General features: G+C 36.6%; 1 protein-coding gene across 1 annotated transcript; it reads right to left on the reverse strand.

Moving 5' to 3' along the window:
* Window positions 1–3278: 3278 nt before the first annotated feature.
* LOC149022019 (CASP-like protein 5A1) lies at window positions 3279–6644 on the reverse strand. Its single transcript, XM_089147519.1, has 4 exons — window positions 6595–6644; window positions 6301–6432; window positions 4687–4846; window positions 3279–4054 (listed from the first exon to the last, which is right to left on the reverse strand). The coding sequence occupies exons 1-4, from the start codon at window positions 6642–6644 to the stop codon at window positions 3863–3865; spliced, it is 534 nt and encodes a 177-aa protein (XP_089003645.1). The 3' UTR covers window positions 3279–3862.
* Window positions 6645–11928: the final 5284 nt, after the last annotated feature.

The following is an 11928-nucleotide window of genomic DNA, read 5'->3' on the forward strand; positions in this document are numbered from 1 at the left end:
CATCATTCACTCCTCTTCTTAGATTTACTTGTTTCGTCTTTATTAATTAGATTTATTTGCTTTATCTCTATTATTTTCAAATTCTATTGATTGGTTGATCACAATTTCATCAGGATCTTAATGGACTAATAACAACAGTGGCATAAGTTCATTTGTACAAAAAATGTACCACACTAGATACCGTGTTTAAACCGTTTTTCGTACCGGTTTGATACCGAAACCGTACCGAACCGTCTTTCTAAATACCAAAACCGTACTGTACCGTTTAAATTCGGTATGGTACGGTTCTGGTTTTCAGTATTCAAAGTTGGTACTGTACCGAAACCGTACCGATTGACACCCTTATCACACATGAGATTTTAACAATTTTGCACAACTAAAATGGAAACCCAGGGTGAACAACAAAACACGACCACAAAAATGAGAGGAAATGAAACCAACACATGAGATTTTTAACGTGATTTGCTAACCTAGAATATTCAAGATTATCTATATCTAATGGGAGGGATTTCACTATTTCAAATTTTAAGAGTAGTACAAGTAAGGGTGTCAATTGCGTACCGAAACCGTACTAAATCGTACCGTTCAAAATTCTGTATGGTACGTACTGAAACCGAGTTTCTTCGGTACGGTTTTGATTTTATGTACTCATACCATCGGTATGTACTGAAACCGTACCGAATTGGTGCCGTACCAAATTAAGGGATATAAATTTTAATTTTACAATTAAAACACTTTACCTTTATCATATCCTTAATTCCCTATTTCAGTTTTTCATTTTGTCATTCACTCCTTTTATTAGATTTACTTGTTTTATCTCTGTTAATATAAAATTTTGTTGATTGGTTGATTGCAATTTCAATAGGATCTTAATGAACTAATAACAAAAGTGGCATCAGTCCATTCGTACCAAAATTGTACCGCACTGGATACCATGTTTAAGGGCCTGTTTGGTTACATGAATCTAGAGATTTGAAACCTGGGATTCTTTACCGCACCGAATTATACCCGTTTGGTTGTAAAAATCTCTAGATTCATGAAATCTAGAGATTCACTTTTTTACACTAAAAATGGGAATCTGTAGATTTATGGGTAAGGGGTGAAATCCAGAGATTTCAAAAAAGCTATACATTTGCACATTCACAAAAATCACGTCGATCAAATAGTTTTTTTAGGATGAATCCACAGATTTCATTCCACAACCAAACATCTAATTTTATAAATTATAACTCCATAAATTTGAAATTTATAGATTTGAAATCTCTAGATATTTGAAACCCTTCAGACTCATGTAACCAAGACGGCCCTAAAAAATACAATTTTTTAATTTTAATTTTTATATATTTTAAATGGAGAAGTCATTGGGTTCGACCCACACCGAATTAACGAAAGACCGATTGCACAAGACCTGAAAATACAATTTTTAATTTTAATTTTTATATATTTTAAATGGAGAGGTCAGCTTGCACACACAAAGCTCCGTGAGAAAGTAATTGAGGTGCGGGCAAACTGGCCCGGATGAACCTCAAAAAAAAAAAAAAAAAAAACCAATACAACGTTACTTCTAATCGGTTACACCACCATCATACCTCCGAACATACCATTTCACTTTAAAGCTCTTTAATAAAAATCTTCAAATCAAGCTTGAACTATAATGGAACAACAACAGAGAGAAGAGAGAACGAAGGGTGGATACCATTTCTTGCTTAAACCACAAGCAAAGCAGACCCCAAAGCCCACTTTAATGTTTTTGTTTAAGCCCCCCGTGGAACTCCCTGGTCAACTTCCTTTTCATCTTAAAAAATTTCTAATCACCCATCTCAACAATCTGCACTTTTTGATGAAAATTACCGACTTTTTTGAGTTATATAGCTTCTGGAACCCACGAGAAGATAATAAACCCCAATCCAGTCCACTCTGCAGCAATCTTCCCTCCATTCATCTGACCATATTGTGGTTCATATCAATGGAACATGGAAGACAAAACACAAGGTTTGGTGGTCGAGGAGTTATCACTTGGGGACCAGGAGATCTATTTTGGAGAATGTAGGTACAATCATAGCTTCTCAGCTACTTCCATGGTGGAGGCCTCTGGCGGCGCTGTCTTTCCCGCCACGGCCATGAACATACGGAAGCTGCCGAATCACCCGTCCCAATGCTCCCTGATGGTTTTACCATCACAAAATCAGTGGGCTCTATAGCTGAAAAATATTAAAAAAATAAAAACCTCCCATCACCCACCCCTGGCCCCCAGTACTTTGGGGTGGAAAAGCCATCGAAAGTGCTCCCCGACGAGGTCACAGATCCGGACTCCAAGCTGACCATTTTCTGAGACTGTTTACCTCCTATCCAACTAAGCTGTCTCCTTGTCGTCTTGGTTTTAATTCTATTCTATTCGGTTATTTTTGTAGGTCTGAAAACTGTCAAGCAGATTAGATTATTTTGCTATTGGAGCCGCAAAGTTTTGAAGTTTCTGAAGTCTAGTGGCCTTCAACAGTTCAACCCCTGCAATAACTGGGGTGAAAATTAAAATTAACGGCTCATAAGTCTTTTGATAGTTAAGCAAAAGACCAACTCTTCTACATAAGAGGTCAGAGTTCGAATTCCCTCAAGGCCAGGGCGAAAACCCCACTTATATTAATGATATAAAAAAGCTCTCGAGGATGTAGTCGTGGTGCGCGCAAGCTAGCCCGAATGAACCTTGGATCCAAAAAATGAAGAAAAAAAAATCTTTTGATAGTTTCTTTTTTCTTTGTCTAGCGACCCATGTGGAGTCTTGAAAGATTCAACCGAGAAACAAAAAGAGAACCCTTGAGATTCAACCTCAGAAACAGAGCAGAAGCACCTTTGTGAAAAAATTACTGAAGGTGTTCATAGTAATTGATTGTTTCAATCGAATTAAAGGAAAGGAACACCAAATTTTCGCTTTACAAAGAAAGGATCGCCTCTATTATTGACTGTTCTTCTCAAGCTTCAGAATTCAAGATGAAGATCTTGTTCGATTAATCCTCATCTATCTATGTGTAACAACCACCAGACACCATGCGGAGTCTCACTGTTTTGGCTAGTTTTGAAAATTCAAACACGATTTTACTTAGTCCTGTACAGTAAAACCTTGGGCAGCTAATTTGTAAAAGAAAACCTAAAATGTTGCTAATCATGTAATTTTCCTATTCTCGCCCCTGGATGGTTCTCTTCGTACAATACTTCTTTGCTTCGACCAAATGAAAAAACAGTACAAAATTTAACTGACAAAATTTAAACCTGGTTTTAGTGCATGATATCAAAATGGGTATCCATCAACACGAAAATAGGATTTCTTAGTCTCTTTACCTCTTGTTCATGCAATGCAACCAATACGACATTGCCTTGATGGTTGTATTGGCAATGTGCAAAACTAAACTTCTCACCCAACTCAAGCATTACGCTACCCATACCTAAAACCATAAATGTCATGCGTGCAAAACATAAAAACTTACAGAGCATCAACATATCCGCAGTCACAGGGAGTGTAGCAATGGGCATGCTGAAACCCACCCTCCCTAGGAAAGAAGTGTTGAGAAGCTGCAACTTCTAAACTGCTGACTCCACTTCTGTGTTTAAAGCAATCCTTACCAATTAGGTCTCGGAGGGGGAATGAAGCAAGTCTTTTTTTCAATTGTAGAACAACCTCCGATAATTCATGAAGAGCTTTCTTGCAGAAATGCAATATGTATTTCAAGTATACTTTCTATTATATGAATATATTCCCCAATTCAAGAAATATACACAGAAAAGGGTGATTGAATCTCAACAGTCTTTCAGTAGAGATCACACAAAAACACAACTGTTTATGAAAGTATAGCCTTCTCCCAGTTTAGTGTCACCGGGATGCCAGCGTCCAGAAGTTCAACAGAAAAGATGGAGAGACAGTTCCCCAGCTGAGAAAGGCCATTGCTGTTGCTGTCTCAAACTGGGCGCAGTGATTCTGTGCACAATCATTCAAATCATCGCCAATAAGCACTGTGATGCCAGCAGATGCACAGGCAGCAGCAAATATAAGTGTGGCCGTGATCTGATGTGACAAAAATCTAAGTCCATGTCAGGGAAGAAAATGGCAAAAGGAATACTGAATTCCTTTAATTACATGCATATAAAATTATTTGAAACGATGTCTTCAACCACAAAATAGTTGAAAGCTGGAGAATTAATAAGTATTCCATATTATGTGTGTTGTTCTTCCACAAGCTAATTCTAAAAGCAGGAATAAAAAGAAAAAGGGCACTTGTATGATGTATCTGAGACCAATGCCTACTTCTTCTTCTTTTTTCAACAAAGTATCTACTGCTTTCGAAACTAGAAAAGAAAGCAGCTTAGTAATAAAATTTCTCAAGGGATGACTGGAGATGTATCATTACACTTATGATCAACCAATTCCATGAACCGAAGTGTCCAACATGCTGAAATGCCATAACTGGTGAATTTTGTTACCGACTGTTGGGAAGACAGAAGCAAGGAAAAGAAGGGTGAAAAAGATCAAGAGTAAGGTTCTGTTCTAGTGTGCACGCATCTCTTTCTTTGGTCACATTCACATGGCCATACAATGAGACACCCAATATGGCTATAGAGGGATCTAAAAAAAGGGAGGATTCCAAATCTCAACAGTCAAAATAATCACCAACAAATGGCAGCAATGGTTTTCCTTACCCCATCACCAATGGTGAACAAACTGACAATGTGAGAATTCCGCAAGCATCTCTTTACCAGAAGGGCATATATATCAATAATTGCCATTGATAGGCTCCAGATACTTTGCAGGCAAGCTGCTGCAACAAGGTAACTGACAAAAACAAGTACCAGAAATTTTCTTCAGTTATGAGACAAAACCTAAAGGAAAAAAAACCTCATCCAATTATGGAACTAAAAGATACACAATACTGTAAGCAGAACAAGAAAATAAGAGAAAACTAAAAAAACTGGCTTGGATGATCAATATGCTCCAAAAGTACTGCACTGAGAATAAATTAACTCTTCTTCTGGCAAATATGAAAAAATACAAATAAAAATGTAGCATGATTATTTAAGAATATTGATCTTTTAGGTTATCGACGTTGTATACTCTTAGACTTGACAAATAGCCAGATTAAGGAAGTACCATACTTCAGAAAGTAAAATTTTCAGTGTTTCAAAGCAAGCTGTTTGGATGATGGGATTAGTGCAACATACTACCTTCCCACCCCCAGTATAATTAGTTTTGTGTCCAATGCATGTATCATGGTCAATGTAGAGATTGCTTCTACAGGCTGAATAAGTAATATTAGTCTCAAGTTCATTTACTACTTGAAATTCATACAATAACCCATTTATTGCATTCTCTATCGCTCAGACATTCAGAGAATCTCTTTTGGTTGCTGACCACGCATTTGTATGCTGGAATGCCTAAGCTCTGAATATAGCAGTTTTCTGAGTTCCCCATCAGCAGAGGACTACTCAACCCTAGCTATGATTTACTATTGTTTCCCATTTTATCTTATAAATCTGGCACGAGAATCAGAGGAAATAGCAAACAATTTGGAAATAAGACTTGGTTTTGGAACTTCGTATTGAATTGGATACGTGCTTCTGAACTTCCACTATGTTTGGTTGCAAGGAAACTTGAGGGAATGAAATGAAAATTTTAAAACATAAAAAGAATTTGAAATTATTATTTCGTATGATTGTATGAGCTAAAAATTTCACACCATATTTCTTAAGATGTATTTTACATGTAATTTGTATTTACTTCTTAAAATCAAAGGGAATCAGATGCAAAGTAAAGTAAATTTAATGACCAAATATGGAATGACTTGGGAGTCAATCATATAGTCACATAGGGTAATGATTACATTATTTTTTTTTTCTCTCAAGTATAAAAATTTCACTCTTCCCTTCAAGTCTCCCAGCAAACAAATGAACCCTGCACGAAGACATTGCTTGCTGTTTATTAATTATACCCCAGATACTTCTGTTGAACAATGAAATGTCTATCTTCTACTCAAGCACTGAGGTTCAGGAGAGACTTATAATCACTAGCAGCTGTTCATTTATCCAGCAAAAACATGAACGTTACAAAGAAGACCTGATGCACCTTCAGCCCAATGCCAAAGGTGGAATGGCTGATCTAGTGCACAGCCCAACACTACAGCAAGTTTTAACTTGCAATTCATGAACAGAAGAAATGTTGGGAAAGAGAGGAGGAGAGGGGGGGGGGGGGGGGGAAATTGCACCATCCTATTGAATTCATTCAGTCTCTATGCACCTAAGAAGAAATGGATGACAAACATTAGCATACTGATACTATCTAACATCATCAAAGGACAGTCAGCACCCAGAGGAAAGACGAGTAACTTATGTGAAAGTGTCAAACTCCTTGAGAACATGATCCTACTGCAGAACTCAACCACCTCTGGATATCTAGTTATGAAAACATAAACTTATGACACAACATTAAACAGCAGCTCAACTGATCTTGACAAAGAAAAGAATATCTAACACACTTTTTATTATTATTATTTTTTTCTTTTGGGGGGGGGTGGACAGGGGGATAAATAACCACATTGTCCATGTGGAAATTACTTCACCATGCCACAAGCTATCCTGCTGAAAACTTCCACTAACTCTTTCATGGTGACTGCCACACACAGCTTCTTGCAATTACATCCTCAAATGATAAGGTGATACTGGATCTTTTAGGTATCTGGCCAATTGTAGAGTTGTAGAAGCTACATGAAGTACTAATCCAGAATAAATGCAATAATAATCAACCAGAAACAGTAGTGCCATTCCTCATCCTATTCCTCTCATTTCCCCTCATAAACAATGAAACTGGATTTTTTTCACTTAAATTCCCCCATCTAATTCCAAATATCAGTGCATTTGCAGCAGGTACAATTATTTTTTGTTCGCTCCCCCACAACCTAACCTCCCCTCCACTTTCGCTCCCTTCATCCCTAGGCTTATTTTAGTGGAAATAAGCCTTGGGTTGGGTATTACATTAGGCCTCTAGTTCAATGCTTTTTCATTATAATAGGCTACTTTAATGCACCCACAATCTACTGGTATAGGGTAGGATATGGGTCACTAAGTGCCTTTATTTATTTAGTTTACTAGTTATTTATGTTAGGCTGGGTTAGGATTTTACAAGTCCATTCTGTTTTGAAACAGTTTCCTAGTCAGTTTAGGTTACTTAGGTCACGGTGTAAGTTAAAAATTGGGTTAGGCCTTCAGAACAAGATTAGAAAGGTAGGATAGAAGTCATTATTTTGGACAAGTGAGTGGAACAAACAGTAACTGAGATTCTCCAGCACAATAGATCCATGCGCAGGTCACTGCAGGAAATGACTCAATTCAAATAAATCAAAAGAAAAGGTCAGATGCAAATTGGGAGAAACAAAAGACAAAACCCAGTTGAAAGACTGATGACAGGATATGTCAACGATGAAGTATCAATAGACTAGTTCAATTGGGTTTGGACCAACCCCAAAAGGAACCAATCCAATGGGGTTTGGTCCAACAGGAGTTGGACTAGACTAAATAAATTATTTCAGTCTTAGTTTTGGCCTTCTAACTGTTTTAGCTTTCCTACGTAGGACTAAGTTAGAGTTTCATCCAGAAACACACACGCCAAAAAAAAAGAAATTTAAGAGTTGGAATCTTTATTTCCTTGTTAAAGTTGGTTCTTAGTTTACAAGACTCCCCAATTAGTTGAATTTTTTCCCCCTTTAAGTACCCTGTATTAAATCTATGTTTGAGCAGCAAGGTACTACTTCCCAGAATTTCAGGTCTAAAGGTTTAGAATGTGAGCGAATTCCAACAGTTTTTGCTTGAGTACATCGGGTAGCAGGGAAAATAGCATAAATTCTAAACACTACTAGGACAAAGGAAGATAATAGAGAAATTATGAAAGGAAAGAAAAGGGAAGGACTTATCAGAAATAAGAAGAGGTTGGAGAAGGAGAAGGAAACTAGGAGCCAGGATTGGCTCTGATAAACAGGCCATGCCTACTAATAGACAAGGATTCGGTACTACTGAGGTGAGTGGTGAATCAGTACTTAATTATGATTCTCACAAATTTAGTCCCACGGACAGTATCCTATCTCTAAAGCACACCACAACACTCAATTGCTCTGCAACTGGTAATTCCCAATATACTTGCACTGACAATATGTGACCGCTGGCTCAGGGTCCCCGATTTTATCCAGTTATAATTTATATGCACTCCACTCCCACTTTAATCCAAGAAAACTAAGGGATGCACTCCAATACCAAATTTACTTCCATCCAAGCAAATCACAACCACACAAGGTAATATCCTTTTGTGGTTCAGCAATAGATGTACATTCACCGTGCAACACATAAACGGGGTTTCGAATGTTGACCATACTTTCCAACTACTGCACTATAATACTTGCTTCTGTCCTCAATGATACAATCATACAAGAACATATGACTAAACCCCCCCCCCCCAACTCAACAAAGCACCTACTAGCAAGAACAACCGTTCATACTTCATAAAATTGAAAATAACAACAAAATATCACAAATTACAAACTGAATTATTTGTAAGTAGCGGACATCATCAACATTCATCATACATTGGTCAGGAAGTACCAACTTAAGTTTAGAGATCACCAATGTGGTCTAGCCACTAAACAACTGTACCACACTTCCAGGCATGGCTTCAAGAGTCAAAAGATGGATTTAAATAATACATTCCCAATTCACATCCTAATCTTTCACAGATAGACTCTCTTACATCAACCTATTCTAACCCTACCATTAAATCCTACGTCCTACCAAATAACCCAATTCCCAATCTAGCTGAACTTACCTAGAACTACATTAGGGACAATTCCTCCTCATACTGACAATGACAACCATTCACGCTAGCAGTCAAAAAGTTTGAACTTTGAAGAATGGCCGTTCCAAAATGTTCAATCTTGGTGTTAGGGAGTTGAGCAGTTCACCAAAATGCAAAAGCAGGATTTATTTAGTATGTATAAATCAGTGAAAATGCTATTATAGGATTATTATGATTAAGTACCAAAGCATACACCAAAATTGTTTTGGTCATATTGGATCAATCATGACTGAGGAAGGAGCAGATGAACAAGTTGTTGCCCAAAAAAATCAAAGCAGAGTTGACATTGTGGAGCCATTGCTTTTCGAGTATTATGTGATTGGATCACCCCATTAAACTAAGCAGCAATCAGTGAGCAAGCTATAAAACAAATAGTGTTTTACTTAGAGCATTCTTATACAGTTTTACCTCTAAGCATGTTCAAAGTGAAACAACAAAACAAGAATCGAAAGAGAATGAGAGAACGAGAAAAAGAGAGAGATCTTGAGAGAGGAGAAGAACCTACGCACAATGTGAGCAAGCTTGATGCCTTTATTTTATTTTTAAACTCATATTTATAGAGGGTATTAACTTTAATTACAACTCATAACCAAGAGTCCATAACTTGGTGAACAAGTTAGGTACGGCTTGCATAGGGCGCATGCTAACTAACACACCTCTTCAAGCCAGAGCATACAAGTTTCTCACACCCAAAGACTTGCAACACTTATTAAATAAAGGACCAAATAACGCCTTTGTAAAAACATTAGCAATCTGATCAGCAGAGGTAACAAATGGAGTAGACACCACTCTTGTCCTAACAATTAACAGCATCACGAATAAATGAATATCCACTTTCACATGATTCGTTTTTTCATGATACACTAGATTACTCGCAATATATATCGAAGCTTGATTATATAGTCACAATGAATCTTAAATAGTTAAATGTATTCACAATTATAGCTGGATCAATAACCACAGCCATCCCAACAATAAAGCTGACCCAAGAAATCACACAACTCACCATCTGCCAATTGTTACAAGGGCAAGATACCATAAACAATGTTGGTCCTTGCTATGTCAAAGGATTAACAACATGAAGAAAAACATTGAATCTAGTCGGATTTCCTTTTACTATATCCTCGTGCATTTAAAAGCATAGATGATGGTTTTTGGATGTCTAGAAGGCATAGGCTTTGGATATACTCATTAAAAGATGTTCTTTGTACTATAAACTGCTCATTTAACCATATATCAACATGAATTTGATCCTGGTTCTGTGTGCAGCCACTTGGAGGCTTGAAGGAAAAAGGAAGGGAAAAAAGAGAAGGGGGGGGGGGGAGATGCTAACGACTAATGCTGAAATAACACATGCAAGGTTTCTCCCAAAAAAAATATTTACTTTCCGTATCCGAATAATTTGGAGGGTATAGTGCTTTCAGGACTGAAACAAAATGCAATACCTTAAACTTTGATAACGTTGCTTTAAGATAGGACCTCTTAGTCTAGACATTAATAAATCCTTACTTATTAAATTAACCAAAAAAAAAAAAAAGGGGATAGTTGTAATACAAGTTCAAGACAGTCACTTTATAATTAGATGGTAATCAACAATTTATATTACTGACTATCCTATGATGGCGAAATATTTGAAGATCATTTACTAAGCCGGTGCAGAGAACCCAGGATAATATCAGCAGAGCATGATTCAAGCAAGTTAAGAGTAAATTCAAAGATACGGCATACCTTTTTCTCCCTCTTCTGATAAATTTCCAATAAAGTAGTGCAGAGAAGAATTTATATTTTGAAATTTCTTCATGCTTCTAGCAATAAAAACATCTTATCTCGAGTTTGTTTGACATTACAAAAATAATTCAGTCAGCAAATTCAAATTATGGTGACTTTTGGAGTAGTTTAAATCTTGAGCCCCTCACTTGTTCCTATAGCAAAAGACTTCTAAGACATCAACAGTCGATTAGGCTTCCTAATAGAAATTCTCTACAGAAAAACTGACTAGGTTTCCTAGTTGAAGTCACTAGTAGAAGGAAAAACACACTGGAGCCTATTCCCCATAGACATATAAAGCAACAGATAGAAAATATTAAAATAATAATAATAATTAGAAAAAAAAAAAGAAAAGACCTGTAATTGCAAACCAAGTAAATGCTTAACTGCATAGAACAAATCAATAAAATGTCCTCCTCACAACAATCCCGAGAAATAGCCCTCTATTGCAGTATAATAAGACAAAATGATGAAAAAATTCATGGTAGCAGATGACAACCATGCAAAACAACAAAGCAGCACCAAGGTACCAACCAAGAGCTGCATTCATCAGCACTAACCAAAAGTAGACCTCAGAATCTCAGATAATAATCCAAATTCATAATTTAGTTGGGGGGGAGCTTACATGCCTGTGTTTTAGAGCTACAACTCACTCCTGCTACAGGAAGAACTTTCTTAAATAGATGAAAGAATTTAATGAAGAATCCTAAGAAGAATGAAAAGTTCTTAGGACAAGCTGTCCTAATAAACTTATCAAGGTGGCACCAACAGCTTTTAACCTGGTGGTAAGATGACATGAGAAATTCTAACCATTTAATAGAATGGTTGAGGATTGAAAAATGCCATATGTCAAATTCTTAAACACTAGAATAACTTAAAGATCATCTGCATGATACCTAATCTTAGTTTTTCAGTTTTGCTTTTCATTCCAAATAGATGCTAAATTTGAGCTCTGTGGAAAAATAATTCAGCAAATGGCTATGAGGACCTTTGGTTTACCACTGCACAAAATTGGGTTTCAAATGATTCTCTCCATATCCAAAATCTTGGCTTGAACCACAAGTTTACTAGGACAGCTTTTCCTTCCTATGAAGCACAGGGCCTTTTTGAAAATTAAGAGAAAACAAATTTATGCAAATAAAAAATCCTTTAGCATACTCATATGTAGTAAATAAGTACTAGTAATAGTATTTCAGGAAAGTAAAAAGTTCAAAATTATGAAGATAGTATACAAACAAATTTATTATGAAATGTCAACAGCAGGGAAAGAAAACATCTAGAGA

This window comes from Hakea prostrata, chromosome 3 (genome assembly GCF_041222555.1).
Source record: "Hakea prostrata isolate BN-2017 chromosome 3, UWA_Hpros_2, whole genome shotgun sequence".
NCBI lineage: Eukaryota > Viridiplantae > Streptophyta > Magnoliopsida > Proteales > Proteaceae > Hakea > Hakea prostrata.

Excerpts from the sequence above, each read along its gene's own strand:
- LOC149022019 (XM_089147519.1), bottom strand. The coding sequence starts at position 6,644 with ATGAAAGAGTTAGTGGAAGTTTTCAGCAGGATAGCTTGTGGCATGGTG. Across the intron at positions 4,847-6,300 it reads GATAGTATCAGTATGCTAAT|AAAATTTCTGGTACTTGTTT; the intron begins GTTTGTCATCCA and ends TCATAACTGAAG. Across the intron at positions 4,055-4,686 it reads TGTTCACCATTGGTGATGGG|ATCACGGCCACACTTATATT; the intron begins GTAAGGAAAACC and ends TTGTCACATCAG.